The sequence below is a fragment of the Xiphophorus maculatus genome, chromosome 5, assembly GCF_002775205.1.
Source record: "Xiphophorus maculatus strain JP 163 A chromosome 5, X_maculatus-5.0-male, whole genome shotgun sequence".
Lineage (NCBI taxonomy): Eukaryota > Metazoa > Chordata > Actinopteri > Cyprinodontiformes > Poeciliidae > Xiphophorus > Xiphophorus maculatus.
Window position 1 is genome coordinate 23,105,462 of NC_036447.1, and position 15,916 is coordinate 23,121,377.

Sequence of the window (15,916 nt, forward strand, 5' to 3'; positions counted from 1 at the left end):
TTTGTGTCCGGCCCTCCTAAGTAAAATTTGTCTTTAGCTAAAAACCCAAGATGGCCCCAAGAACAAAACGTACCGTTACTTTGCAAGTTTTAAAAATTCATACTTTATAAAAAATAACTTCTCTTGCTTTGATGACATTAAGAAATAAAATCATTTGTGGGGTTCCGGTAAAACTCTGACAATGAGGAGGGAGGAGTGATATAAATGTATTATGTAGAAGAAAGCCTGCTCAATCTTTCCCAACTCAATGACACATGAAATACGTCAATAAACAAATCATGCACATCATTTGCAGAAAAAAGACTCGTTCCATTGGTGTCGTTTTGTTGTGAGAAACAATGGACTAATAGAACGTTTTGTAAATTTTTTATTTATAAAAACGGTCACCTTATACGACTTTGGTTAATGTTAATAAGAAACAGACAGTAGACCGCTGGTCTGTGGGAGAGAGAAACTATTTCACTTTACAGCAACAGACTTTGTATTTTGAGATTTTAGGTGATAGACGAACACAAAGCTGTGCAAAGTTGTGAATTAAAAAGAAACTGAAACATTTAGACGTCCTTTTGGTTTCTCTTCTTTTATTAAGGGTATTCAACATTTATTTGGTAACAAATGTAAAGCCTTCGCCATTGATAACTTGCTACTTGTGTTGGTCTGTATAAGAAACCTTAATAAGGTACCATAATGTTTGTGGCTGTGACGTGGAAAGGTACGAATTGTAGATGTGAAATCATAATGAAACAAAAACAAAAAAACTTAACTTTTCAGCCTGTGTGCTATGCTTGAATTACTCACATCGTTCAGAAATTTCCCGTTAAATACCAAACTGACCTTTGTAATCTTGTTTACGTAATTCTCCTAGACCACTGGCACAAAAAAACTCCAAGAAATAGAATAATTCTGAATATTTCTGGTCTGGTTCCCCATTGAGAACCAAATTCTGAGATCAGATCAACTTTACAATTGAGCTTTGTTTGGCCATAAAACAAGAGGAAAAGGCACAGTTTGAAAAACAAAAACAAAAAACGTTAATTACTTCAGCAAACCTACACTTTATTCCAAACTAGCAGTTTGATTTGGGACACAGATAAAAAAAAAATCCACTAAAAATAAAAAATGTTTGTCACATTTATTTGACATTTATAGGTCGCTAGGCATGTTTGTTTGCACTGAAATAGTTTAGTATTTGTCAGTGCAACTTCTGTTTTTTTTGTTTTTTTTTTGTTCTACTTTTATATTATTTAAAATGCTACGCAATTGTATGAAGTTTTTTAAAATCAAGAGTGGTCTTTTAAAAGGACTAAAACTTGTTATAATGTTAAAAGCCTGAGTTCTTCGTTTTTCAATTTGGGAAGAATGACACTCGGTATCTGATCTAGAGCTACTGTTATTACCTGTTCTGACATCTTGATCACATTTGCTGCTTTAACGCTCTGAGGGCTTTTGATCAGTACAAGTAGTACCCGTTTGAAACGATCCAATTCATGGCGCGACAGAGAAACTTTTCTGGGGTCTAACTACAGGATCAGAGGTTTTCAGAGTCGAACATGGGCCAGTAAGGCCTTAGTGTAATAGAGAGGTGCCACATGGGGGCAGGGGGTATCTGTGCTTTATAAAGACTTGTTTTTGTTGGTGTGATCGCTGTGATTTGTTGTTCTTGCTATCTGTCCTGTTTGTCCTCTAGTCGCTGCTTGTTGACTCATCTTGGTGACGTGATGGAAACAACCATAGAGTCCTTAAAAAAAGTCCCGCTCAGTCTGCCTGGCCCCAATTCACAACTGAGTTCACCTAAAAAACTTTTAAAAGACAAACAAATCTCAATCATATCCAGGTATATAAAATATATAATCAATTGAATCTGATTCATACCAATGCAGTCTAATCGCACGGAAGTGGACTCGGTTAGTCAATTCAATTTAATCGCTGTACTGTTACAATTAAATCTGGAGTGTGGAACTTATATGAAAAAATATTTTTTCACATTTGTTTAAAATGTCAGTATGTCATGACAATATAGTATAAGACAGATAATCTATGAAAAAAAAAATCAATCTCAAGCACCCTCTCAAAGTTTTATTGCTGTCTGCAAAAATATACAGCCCCCAGTCAGAAACAACCAATCAGAGCAAGGAGGAGGGTCTTAGCACTGTACACATTATTATATTGTTTTTGGGATCATTTTGAGCCAACATTGAAATTGGTTCAATTAATTGCACAGGATGAGCTTAAAGCTCAGGATGAGTTTACATCCGGGAGATGAGAGGACAGAAAACAGGAAGGTGGAAAATATAAGAAAAGCTCTGCTTTAGGAATCTGTTTGTTTTATCAGCTGTGCTTTGTTTACTACTTCGCTCAGCATTTGAAACAGCATTTGACATCTCTGGATCTCATAAAGATGTCAAAATCTAATTTCATATGTCCTAGAAGAATGTGTTTTTTTGTTGTCATTTTTAGGGATCTACTTATCTAGTTTTAAAAACCTGTCAGCTGAACTGAGACAACATTGTAGCATAAATTCTGCTTCACATGCAGGAAAGGGAGACGCATTGTCTCTTACCTGATCTAGCTTCATTTAAAACTTATAGCCTTTCACTATTTGGGCAAAACATCAGTAAACTGATTTTTAATAGAAAAGCTGTTCTGTCTGAACACTGGCTACGAGTTACTATGCCTCCCCAGGCTAACAACATTATGCTCACTTTTATGATCTGTTTTTTTTATTTATTTTTTTTTGGTGTATATTAAATGTTTGCATTAAAGCAACAATTTGCAACAGTTTGTCAAAAATAAATCTCCTCAGCTTAAATGTTTTCTGATCTGGATAATTATAATACATAAACTTGGAAGGTGAAACTTTGTTCCATTCTCAAGCTTTTTACAGCCACTTTCAGGTATTTTTTTCAGTATTGCCTCGGGTTTTAGCTCTACCCATCCACTCCAACCTTATTGTTCCGACAAACGCAGAGAAATTGTTCATGCCTTACTTTTCTGTTTTTCTTTCCTTTTGCATCCTCGTAGATCTGGGGTCTTTGCCCTGGGATGATTTGGAAAACGACCTTCCAGATGAGCTCATCCCAAACGGAGGAGAGTTGAGCCAGTTAAGCGGGCTGCCTTCAAATGGCGGCGCGACACCTGGCGGCGGACCTGGCGGCACCGCAGGAGCTCTCGGCGGGGGCGCCGCCATCGTCCCGGACGCAGCCTCCAAACATAAGCAGCTCTCGGAGCTTCTCCGAGCTGGCAGCACCTCCAGCATCACGGGCACAGGACTCAACTCGGCAAGCCCCCAGCCTGGCAGTATGGCCCCGCAGCTTGGTACCCCCCTGGGCAAGAGCCCCCTTGGCCAGGGTTCTCCCAACAGCCACTCGTCGCCTCAGGGCCAGAAACCGGGAACGCCGACTGGAGTAGTAGGACAGAACAGCAACAACAACGCCGCAGCTATGGGTCTGAGCGCAACAGGGTTCAGCCAAGCTATGATCAACAACAGCCCGGGTCACTCGGGACTGCTGGGTCAAGGAGGGCAACCTCAGCCCGGGCAGGTGATGAACGGCGGCCTCGTACCCAGCGGCGGAAGGGGACGGGGCGCCGGCGTGGCGGGGTTGCAGTATCAAGGACAGACGATACCGGGAAGCACTGCGGGACCGGGAGCATCTGGGAGTGCGTTGGTAGAGACTCTTACCCAGGGAGGACAGCAGATGGGAGCGCACGCTGCCCAGCAGGCGGGCAATATGAACAAGGTGAGTCACGCTACCGATGGTTCCCCCCAAAAAAGTTTGCACATTTATGTTTGCTGCATATTTAGGCAAACATGCAATATGCCTCCTTCTGTGGTTTATTTGAATAGTTGTTAGTCATTCATAGGTTATTCGCAGTGGGTTGTGGGTGGAAAGTTTTAAAACGGAACTCAGTTTACCACGATTTGGTAAAAACCTTTAATGACACTTGGTAATGATTTTGTGCTGGATGACATCATGATTAGTTAAAATCATCCTAATTGCTACTGGAAGTTTTATAAACTCATGATGAGACATATTCCATGATTTTATTTTGGAATTTGAACCTTTGAAATCATTGTGTTCCTTTTTTATTACCAAGAAAAGTAATAAAAATATAATTACATCACAGCAAAAACAATCAGTATACGAGAGATTGGCACCTCTTTAGAAAGTCATATAATTCTAAAGGGCTGCTCTGCTGTATAACCAAACAGTAAGTAAGGTAACACTTAGCTGTATTAATATCCTTTATGGAAGAATATATTGGATTCAGTTTTGCAGTTAATTAAACATTTATTTAAACTAAACTTGATTGCATTATTATTTGTATTACCAGAGGAATGCATGGAGGGGCTGTTAGTTAGACTTAAACAACTTTTTCCAGCTATAACCTGATCATTTATGTGGTAATTATTCCATGGGGAGAGTCTTGAGTATTTGCTTTGTTAAACTCGGCTATATTTTTGGATGGGGAGTTGATTAGACGTCTCCATGCGGTTAGCTACGAATTTCAGTTGAGCTCGAAGGTGTTGAATTTAGAGCAGGAGCTTCTTTCCTGGGTCAGTTGGGCAGTCCAATTAGACGACGATTCCAAGCAGACATCCAAAGTGCCTTTGGATCGACAGATCAATCTAACGTTAGAGCTCCGGAATAGGCAAGAACTAGCTACTGGTTTCAAGGCGAGAACAAAATCCACTATGTTATAGAATACTTGGGCTACTGGAAGAAGACAAATGGCAACATGGAGGAAGAACGTAGCCCTACGTGCAAAACATGCTCACAGATTGCATCACTGATTGGTAAAGTTTATGCTGTCTTGAAATGAACTAGCTGCCGTTAGCGTCTGGCATTTGTGAAACAAATATCACCGTGTTCCTGTGAAATAATTGTGCTGGTCACAACTTGTCTGCATGGGTGTTTAGGACTTGTGTACTTGATTAATTTAAAGTGAAGGCAAAAGTATCGAGCTTCTCTGTAGCGTTACATCGTTACTCCTTTAACAAAACATGTATTTTGCATACAAGCGTTCACATTTGTGATTTCTGTCATTTCTGTGTTCATCCAATTTAAATATATGGTCTGCTTTACGTCAGAATCTAGAACATAATAAAAACTCGCAAACGTGATACAGACTGAGAAACAGTTTCTTCCCCACAGCCGTCAGAGCCATTACTCCCTGCCGCCCCCCCCTCCCACACATATCATAACCTCGCAGTCACACATACATATCCCCCACCCCCACACAGCCATATTGTTCTGCACTTTGCACTGTCACATTATCTGTACTTTGCCATAATTGGACCTGCTGCTACTTCTTTGGTGTGGTTGAGTGCCTTTAGTTAATTTAGTTGTATATATTGTTATTATTATTATTGTGTGTTTGCTTATTTATACTGTATATATTTGACCTTTTGCACGGGAGCTGCAATGGAAATTTCGTTGAATTCTGTTCAATGACAATAAATGCTATCTAATCTAATCTAATCTATGCCAATAAAAAGACTGTCGCTGCGCAATGTAACCTGATTTGTCTTAACTATTGAATTAGTGTAAACACAGTTCATCGATTGGAGCTTAACGTCATCAGTTTAGCTCAATTGTGTCTTCTTATCTTCTAATCTTAAGTATGAACTCACACGAACCTTCAGCGTCACACACCTGTGATCTAAAAACAGCTTCCAAAACCAATCAAAGTTGACCGTGACTATAGAGATCATGTTGATAGGCTAATTCGGAATTCCAGTTAAATTCACACGTCTGTCCTCATTGTTCTTTTAGAACAGCTGTGGCTGTTTTAAGACATTCAAGAAGAAAATCTCCCATCCATTCACATTCACACCGCAGTATTTTTTCCTAAGGTTGTCATACCATCATGATTTCATACCAGCCCAGGCCTAATCTGGAATGGGCCCCACCACAACTGCACCAGAAGAAGTTTGGATTAGAGAAAATCCTCTCTATATTTGACGTGTAGCATCACATTTTTGTTTTCAAATGACAGTTCTGGCCTCAAAATTGTTCAAATCCGTCTAATCAAAAAAAAAAAAAATTGACGCCCATTTTGATGAGTGTATGTAAACTTCTCTTCACGTCTTTCTCTAATGCGATCACACACCTTAAAGTTTAGGAGCAGTATAAAGCACAGTAACATAAGGTGGTTTACAAGATGGTCTCCCCACAGCTTAAAAAACACAAACAAAAAAAACATCACAGGTCTTTATTGAGCCTGAACAACATGCTGTAAAAATCTTTCGGACGCTCCTTCCCAGCACATGCTCCTTTTTTCTCCTCTTCTTTAAAGTATTCCTACAGGAGAAAGGAATGCCGTTGTGCCCACCAGCGCTCTCTTGTTTACCGGCCGGCTACTTTGCCGCATCACTGATGTGGGGAGAGACGGATCTTGTAAAATGAATCGCTAACGACTACAAATGACTTTCATGAAAAGATGTTGGCCAGCTCCTCCTGAAAACCCGGTCTGGCAGCAGAGCGCTGAGGTGATGGCTTCTGTGCAGTCTGCCAACATGTGGAGTGTGTCTGAAGGGGGCGGGTAGGGTCTGAATGGGAAGCGTGACGGAGGGGAGGGGAGTGTTTTGGTGTGTGTGTGTGTCCTCCCGCTCAGCTGTGTTGAAAGGCTGCCAGTGTCTGGGCGTCTCAGCTGGGTGTTTTTTATCTGGTCTGTTGGAGCGGTGTCAACAGCCTGAGGAGATACGGCCTGGCATGGCAGACTCTGCTCTGGTCTCCAGCTTCATGGATGAGAACAGCAGCAGCAAGTTAATCGGAGTGTGAAGCAAGGCAGTCTGGAAAATTATCCTTAAGGGGTTTTTTGTTTTTGTTTTTTTTCAAATTCAGATTTTTTTCTTTAAATTCTGGTATTTTCTCAATTTTATTGTTTTTCTGTCCATTTTGTCCTAGAGTATCCATGCATCCTTGAAAAGTCTTAAATTTGTGTGTTTAATATTAAGGCCTTTAAAATGTCTTAAATTCAATAAAAAAAGGTTCAGTTGGCCTTAATTTTAGTTATGAAAGCACTATTTAATCTCATATGGTTGTGTTTATTTTTCTCACTGGATTTTTCTGTCAGGCAAAATTCTCTGTTGCGCTCCGACATCTCAGTTACTCTCTGTGACTCGAGGTGATTGAGGCTACCATTAACGAGGTGCTAATAATAAACCCTCGCTAGCTAGCTAGCCTTTTTGCGTCTCTCCCTATTATGGATGATTGTTTCGACACACTGGGAGTGATGAACGACAGTGACAGTTGAAAGTCCAGACACGGGACGGAGTAGTGCCAATAAAGGTTTTTCAACGCGTCATGTCACAAAATTTCCCGTTAATGAACGAAGAGGGAGCGACGTCGCATAAGCACAAATTTATCACCAGTTGGCAGGGTGATGTTCGTTTTCAGCATTTAAGTTTGTCATTATGGAGGTTAAGGCTGTAGAGAGCCGTGTGCAGTGTGAGAAGGGAAAATCTGCTGTGAAGAGAAACTAATTTTACTATTCTTGACTGCAATACTGTAGTATTTTCGCTCCTCCTTCTACACCCCCTGCGTTATATCTACCCTTTATATTTCCAGTTTTTTTCTGTCTTAAATTTGATTCAAGGTGGTATTAAAAATGTCTTAAATTCTGAAATTTTACTTGCCAAAATGTGTAGGTAGCATGTTTGATTTTTTTAAAGTTTTTTTTTGGCTTTAGTGGCTTTTATTTGAAAGTGCTAAGACAGGAAAGTAGGTAAAGAGAGAGAGAGGGAAGACATGCAGCCGGGAGTCGACCCTGCGACATCCTTGTCGAGGACTGAGGCCTCCTTATGTGGGTTGTGCTTAACCCCTGTGCCACCACAGCACCCCTAATCACTGGTCTTAAAAAAAAATCAGCCCTGCCAGTACTGGCTTTTAAATTTTTTAAATTATTTTTTTGGTGCCAAATGTAGCAACAGTGTTTAAGTTGGCAGACAGTGGTGTGTTTGTTATTAATGCGCATGGCGCCTGGGGGCCGAGTCTGTCAGTTTATAAAAAACTTATCTCTACCTATTAGTTTTTAAAAAATAAATGTTCTTGTAAATTGTAGATTATACATTTATATCTGTATATTATGAGTTTCACTTTTTCAATTACATTAAATAGAATTTAAGTTTGGGATGCAATTGTAGATGATTACATAAATAAAAATGTTGAAAAATTCCAGTGTAGAAATCTGACAAAAAAAAAATCCACAAGTTTGGTTTGGAAAAGTCTAAAAGGAGAATATGTACTACAGAAATATGTTCAACAACCGACTCAACTAAGCATTTTCTAAAAGATCTTAAAAACTCCAGCCACGCTGCTAATGTTTTTGTGCTTTTCATCTGATGGAATCGCTCCAAACTTGTCTGTTAACTTCCCTGACGCACAGAGGAAAGAGGAGGAGGAGGAAGAGCAACGCGTGGCGGTTCAATTGTGAAAAGTCGATTCCAGTCATGCCAACAGCTTCAGTCACGCTGAGCTGTCATGGCACCCGAGCATCTCCGGACTAATTTTGGCCTAATCGGGGACAATTACTTTGGCACGGCTACGGTAGCGTTCGTTCTGGCGTGTGACATCTTGTAATGACAAATGGTGGTTGGTAGGGCAGCGGAAAACAGTTATTACCCCAAGGGCCCGAGCCAGAGTGAATGTGTGTGTTTAAACTGATCAATGTGAATATTTGTTGCTCAGAAAGTTTGCCGTTTTTTAAAAGAATAAATAAAAAGTAGCTCATATCAGAAGGTAAACGGTGTTGAATAATATCGTCTTCTGTGTCTTGCGTGTCGTCTTTAGATGAGCCTGGGTAGCAATGGAAGTCTGTTTGGGGCTCAGCCTTATGGTCAGGGTGCTGCTGGACCGGGCCAGCAGCTAAATCCCCAGCAGCAGCTCCAGAACAAAGCTGCCCTTGCCAGCAGCCTGCCACCATTCCCCAATGAGCTCAAAGGGGCCGCTGTCACTAGCGGGCCAAATATGGTTAGTCCTTTTTTTTTTTTTTAAATAGACTCGCATATTTTTGCTTTTAAGCACAGCATTTATGTTATTATTTATATTTTATTATATTAAATATATTATATTTAAATAAAAAAAGTAAGCCTGTAAAAGTGGGATGATTAAAATTGTGGTTAAGAATTTGAGTTCATCTAACGTTTGTGGTGGTTCTCCTGAGCAAAAAAAAAGTAGCCTACCTTTAAATATAAAAAAAGCAGTGCAAGCTATAATGAAGTGGTTTCCATTAGAGTATATTCATGTGTTGGGATGGCCCTGTCAAAGTTTAGAGCTAAATGTAATTGATAATCTTTCGTGAAACTAGTTAAGTCGCCTTTCTTCCAATTTGACTGAGCCTGATCTATGTTTCAAAGAAAATGAGCCGAACGTTCAGTTACCAGAAAGCTGTAGAAGCTGGAAATGAAACGTGGTTCTAAAGAGGCCAAATATAAAGGCACACCACTCTTTTCAGACTTCTACCATCTATAAATCCTGATATTATACTTCGTCATTGTGTATACAGAGGAATGTACAGATATAAATTTTGGCCATTCCGAATATAAAACAAAGATTTCACAATTATGCTAAAAAGAAATGACCAAAGCAATTTAGCCTTTTGTTTGAAACTGAAAAGCAGAAATAATTCTTAGTGCTTGTAAAATTCTATAACATTATTAAAGGTGTTAAAAGGTGATGACTAATGACCACCTGCTAAACAATCACGTTTGGAATAATACGGTGGATAAATGGTGTGGTTTTGTTGGTAAAATGTCGTCCTCTCTGATTATCTGTAACCGACCCGAGCCAAGGTAACGGCACCATCGTAAAACATGTCAAGACGAAGGATTTGTACCGTAATTCGCCAAAAACGTTGACATCAGTCTTACTCTCCTGTGCCCTTAGCAGCTCCAGCAGCCTCCACAGCAGCAGGCAGGGATGCTCCCGCTGGCCAACAGCGGAGGCGTGGCGGTGTCTTCGGCGGGGCCAACAGCTGACCCCGAGAAGCGCAAGCTGATCCAGCAGCAGCTGGTCCTGCTGCTTCACGCACACAAGTGCCAGAGAAGAGAGCAGGCTAACGGCGAGGTGAGACAATGTGCCCTGCCCCACTGCCGCACCATGAAGAACGTCCTGAACCACATGACCCACTGCCAGGCCGGCAAGTCCTGCCAAGGTAGGTTGCAGCGGTGAGAAGACGCGGCAAAGCGAAATCGATACCGACCAGATGTTTCTTGAACGCACCGTTTTGCTAGCCGAGGGTTTAAGTCCAGTTTGATGTCACAAGTCAACCAGTTTGTACGGGTTGCTTGAGATCCTTGAAAATTCTTGAATTTTTAATAGGTGTTTTCAAGGTCTGATTTCTGGTTGATGTTTTTGAACATGCAGCTTTGTTTTCATTAGAAGCCTAAAGTTGAAACCAGATATTTGAATTGTAATAAGAAGAGATGCTCCCCTACCCCCCTCTCACTGTTTGAAGTTAAACCAGACTAAACTTGTTTTAAGTTGGTCAGAATTACCAAAATTATTTCTAATTATTTCTATTTGCTTAATGCCAAAAAACCTAGATGTATTTTGTAATTTTTTTTCTGACCAGTCAGGTGTGTAGGGTGTGTAAAAGACATTTCAAAACATGAAATTGCGTTATATTTTACTTTACATTGTCCCTGCTGTAGAATACTATCATGAGATATTATTGACAGTGATAAATGATATTATTAAAGAAGTGAATTAGAACTGGTCTTTAGTTCAATTGTATTGTTTTTTATTTCCAAAGCATGATGTGGGAAAACCTGATCTTGAAGATGCTTGAAAAGTCCTTGAATTTTACTGTTTTAAAGGTGTACGAACCCTGAAGAGTTCATAAAAGCCACAAAGAAAAATCTGGTACACTTATTAGAAATATAGTTTATTTACTCAGTAGGATGGCGCCTAATAACCGCAATAGCTAGTGACACACACCTGGAGGCGCTGTTACTATGCACTGTCATGTCCATAAATCCATACTATGCCGATGCGGGATGAGCAAGAATCTGTCAGAAAAATGTTTGTAGCGTTCTTGTATCTTAGTTGATTTCTATCAAATTTGATGTAAATTAAAGCTGAGAAAACTGCTGATGCTTTGATACATAAAATATGTTTTCAGCCTGGATATAAATCTCTAAAAAGTTTGGTTTCCGTCAAGATTCAAGAGAGGATTGTTAAAATTTCTCTTAATTAATTTAATTTTACATAATTATTGCTATAGGACACATTTTGTTATATAACTTCTGAAATATTTTGTTCTGAATAGTGAAAATTTCAATGGAAGACCAAAAAAAGTTAGTCCAGTTTTTGTCGTTTATTGAACTTTCGAAAATTCCATCGGCTGCGGAGTGCCACAGCGAAGGGAAAACGACTCAAAATCACTCGTAATCTTCTTCTTCTTTTTTTTCGCCTCCGCGTGTCTGCGTTTCTCCACACACACACCCGTTGCCATGGCTACTGACGGACAACAGCTCCACTGGTTGACAATTGTGTCAAGTGTATCAGGATTCAACACCGAAAAGCACGCAAACACTTCCCAAACGCAGAACAGAACATAAAACCCAAAACAGAACATTCAGTCCATCGCAGTTTTATGCTTTCAGGCTTGATGTTTATTTTGCAATTATGAACAAGTGTTCGCCTGAACACGAGCGGCGGTTGATTAGCTAATTCAAACACCTGCTCCACTAACGGGCCAAACAAATTGCCTTTCGGGGGTTACATTTGTCTTTATGTATTTATTTTTTGTGTATTTGGTGAATGGTAAAGATATGCTCGATAGGGCTGCAACTAACAATTATTCTGTCAATTATTCTGACGATCAATTGGATACAAAACCTGGAACATTCTGCAGATTTTTCTTCTATGCCCGGGGTTTCTTATCCAATATTACACTAAGAGATGCAAATAAACAAATAGTTCAACTCCTCTTTTTAAATATGAAAATGAACAGTTGGTCTAAATTGCAATAACCGGCGTTCCTTTAGTGAATCTGTTGTTACTCACTAACAGATGCAGGTGCACCCTTTCATTTGTAGGAAAGAATGCATCTGCGGCAAAAAAATAAATGCTTTTAAAATTTATTTATTTCAAACAGGTTTCTAAAATCAAAGAAAACGAATAACGGGTAGGACTAGAGAAAACACGCGCATTCTTAAGCAAGAACAAAATAGCAAAAACGTGAGACTCAGGCTTTTCTGCTTGACTTAACAGTAACACAGCAGAGAGCTGATCAGTTTGTGTTTTGGATTAACCAATTAATAGTTGGATAAGCGAAGATGCTTAATAGGAGGGAGTGGGGGGTTTCAATAATTGATGCAAAAAGGTTGACATTGTAGGTGTTTTTGGTCGAGTACAGTTTCCGACAAAAGTTTTCTTTTTCTTTATCCGAAATGAAAAATGTATGGTTCTTTTTTTTGTACAGTTTTGACTTTGCGGTGTTCTTTCAGCAAATGTCCGTTTTTGAGACCGTATGCTCCAGTTGGCGATCAATCGATTACTAAATAAGTTGACACAATCGTTTTAATAGTCTGATTAATCGTTTCAGGCCTAATGTTCCACCTCTTATTTCTGTGCAGTGGCTCACTGTGCGTCGTCCAGACAGATCATCTCCCATTGGAAAAACTGCACACGACACGACTGTCCGGTCTGCCTCCCGCTGAAGAATGCGAGCGACAAGCGAACCCAGCAGCGTGAGTCTAACTGCCCTCAGACTGTTGTCACGGTGTTTTCTTTTAATTTTTTTTATTATGATGACCAAAAGGCACCAAACGCAGAAAGCTATGGACGCTACAGTCTGAAAGAGCCAGTTGGGTACACCTAGAAACATTTGGCTTGGCTTTGCAAGGATTACTGAGATAAAACTTTTTATGGTTATGGAATATTATGTTGGCATTCTCACTCTGAAGCCCAATAATTAGGGTTGTGACGGCTTGGGGAGGGAAAGGGGGTAAAGTATTGCCATGAAAACGTTTGGCAAATAGTTGATGTCTATGGTCTAGTGTAAGACTAGAGTCCCTTTGGAGATTTTATTCCGTCACAGTGGAAAGTTGCAGATATGACGAAGGAGGAATGGTCCAACGGAGCGATTTAGCTTCGGAGTTGTTTACAGCTCCACAGTTTCTCCCTGGAGCTGCTTCCCGTTCTGTTTTGATTTTTAGGTCTCTCTTGTAAATATTGCTGTAATATTTTATGACCCATGATCATTTTCTCTGCCCCTGACTAATTAGAGCAGTTGCAGAAACTTCGCTCATATTCTTTCCACTCTTTAGTCAGCATCTTTCCAGTGTTTATCTGTCTCTCCTTGGCTTGCTTGGTGGAGAACATGATGTATGATTTTGTGCTTCTTGCATACAGAGGTGCTTTATGTTTTCTGCTTACTTCCTCTTTTCTCGTCGAGGAGCTTTTTATCCGTTCAAACTCGATAAATGATCCTCATCTCCTGTCCCCCAAAGCGTATATTTATAACATTTGGACTAACTTCTTCTTCTCTCCGCAGCTCTGCTGAGTTCCCCAAACACAGGCCTTCAGAATCCCATGTCTACAGTTGGCATGGGCCAGCCCAGTGCTCCCACTATCAATACCTCAGCCCCCATTGACCCCAGCTCCATGCAGAGAGCCTACGCAGCGCTCGGTCTGCCCTACAGCAGCCAGGCCGCTGGACAAGCTGCGGCTCAGCAGGCTCCAGGACAAGCGGCCGGAGCCCAGAACTCGCAGGCCCAGCAACAACAGCAGCTTCCTCAGCAGATGAGACCCATCAACACCATCGGTAATGACAGCCTGGCATATTTTAAATAAAAAACATTTTAAAAAGCGGTTATCGACTACTTGGACGATTAACCAGATAAAAAATTGGCACATTCAGCAGATTTTTTATTCAATTACCCAAGTCGCTTTTTTACTTAAAAACATTAAAAATGCCAATAAACACATAATTGAGCTTCTTTTTAAATATTGCCTAAAATGCAATAACACAGCATTATTTTAGTGTAAGCAAGATCATTTGTAGATTAATTGATTAATTTTTGCATTAACCGATTAATAACTTGTTTAAAAGGTGCATAATAGGAGATTTTTGTTTTTCTTTACACAATTTGAATCAGCTAATGCTAAAACTGTGCTACATAAGGAGGTCTGAGTAGAACAAGTTACAATGCTTTTTTTTTTTATCTTAAATACAAATCTACATGTTTTTTTTGTACAGTTTTGGCTTTAATGCTGCTCTGAGTATGTTGATCTATGAGCAAATGGTCTTTGTTTGAGTCTAAACTCCAGTTAGTAATCTATTAATCTATTTCTAAAAGAATTAAATTCTTTCAATAATAAACTAATTTACAATCACAGAAGGATTTACATATTACAAGCCATTAACTTTTATTTATAGTTTATTTTTTTGCACACCTCGAAATGCATAGAATGCACAATGTGGCAAGAATTTGTTTTTCTGCATGAGCATTTCAACGTAAATAGTGACGTTCAGCTTAATTTATTAGAAACCATTTTATCTGCTAGACGTGTTGTGTTATGAAATCATTGAGTCATTTATTGTAACTATACAGAAGCCTTTCTGTAATCTTTCATTTGTAGTCTCTTTTGGAAAAGAGGTGATGTCACACTGTGTCTACACATCTGTCCAGGTTGAGGCACTGTCACAAAAGCTTTAAAACAAAGACCATGATTACACAATTATGATGTGATTATAATTATATATAACATAATTAACATGACTACTGAAGCAACATCTTAGACTTTCTTCTGCTAATCGCTAATATGGGACATGTTAGCAATTAATGCGGTTAGCACTACTAATTGTAAACTTTAGTCTCTGTGTATTACCTATTTAGTAAGTACAGTCTTACTGTCAGATTTCCAAAGGATTGCCAACATGTCCTAATCCAGGATGACAGAACTGACAATGTTAAAAAGAACAAATTTGCTGTACCGATTTAGCCTTCCCGTTACCTGCTGACGTCTTCTTCCTCTGTTGAAGTTGGTATTGGAGCCCGAATGAAAAGTTGTACTGTTTCCATAGAAAATACTTTTTATCTTCTTAAAGCACCTGAAGTTTTTGTGCTTCCTTTGACTTCTTTTTTTTTACTCTTCTTTTCCTCAGTAACAACTTCCACACCGAAGGGGTTTAGTTATGATGTATCCAGCTGGTTCATCTCTGACTGTTCATGGAAAGTCCGGGGTCATTTTAATAAAATAAAACCTTTTCAACAAACGTTTCTTGCAACCTTTTCTTTCCATTCCTTTGGATAAAATATAACAATAGATGATTGACTGTAGTTCCAGTAATATTAAAAAATGAAGTGTTTTTTCTACGCAGATGTATTTATTTATTAAAATGTTAAAAATGCAGGCTGTTCAAAATAAAATATTAAGTAAAATGTGCAAAAATATGTTTAAACTGTTTATATTTGAGGCTGTTGTCGTATTTTTATTTTTTCGGTGTGAGCAGGTAACCAGATGGCTCTTGGAGGCGGTGCGATGGGCGTGGCGACTTCAGAACAGACAAACCTGCACACAGACTCCCTTTCCAACACGCTCAACACTAACAAGTCAGTCTCTGTCTCCTTCAAGAGAACCATAAAACACATTCCAGTGTCTCTTCGCGCATATGTGCTGTTGTGTTACCCAATCTATTAAAAGAAGTCATATTTGTAAATTCTAATCGGGTTTTCTTTATTGTTATTCCCTTCCCACACCTCCAGTCAGCTGCTGTCGGACGGCTCCGCTGTGGGCCAGATGGGCAGCCTGCCCACAGCAGCGCCCGTCTCTTCCGCAAGCGCCAGGAAGGCCTGGCATGAGCACGTCACTCAGGACCTGCGCAATCACCTCGTACACAAACTGTAAGTGTCGGCCTCGTCTTCAGAGAGCAGAGCCGGAGGTCATCCATCGCTTTAACATTG

At 39.7% G+C, this 15,916-nt stretch overlaps 1 protein-coding gene across 6 annotated transcripts in view; it reads left to right on the forward strand.

Annotated features, from left to right (window-relative positions):
* LOC102221134 (CREB-binding protein-like) overlaps positions 1–15,916 on the forward strand; it is a 39,289-nt gene that overhangs the window by 4,618 nt on the left and 18,755 nt on the right. For 3 of the 6 annotated variants that reach the window (XM_023333343.1, XM_023333344.1, XM_023333348.1), the window contains exons 2-8: positions 3,022–3,737; positions 8,793–8,972; positions 9,888–10,155; positions 12,584–12,697; positions 13,504–13,773; positions 15,466–15,565; positions 15,719–15,856. In XM_023333343.1, the coding sequence (XP_023189111.1) occupies positions 3,022–3,737; positions 8,793–8,972; positions 9,888–10,155; positions 12,584–12,697; positions 13,504–13,773; positions 15,466–15,565; positions 15,719–15,856 (1,786 nt within the window). The remainder of the gene's footprint in view (positions 1–3,021; positions 3,738–8,792; positions 8,973–9,887; positions 10,156–12,583; positions 12,698–13,503; positions 13,774–15,465; positions 15,566–15,718; positions 15,857–15,916) is intronic. The other 3 variants (XM_023333345.1, XM_023333346.1, XM_023333347.1) reach the window with 3 other exon arrangements.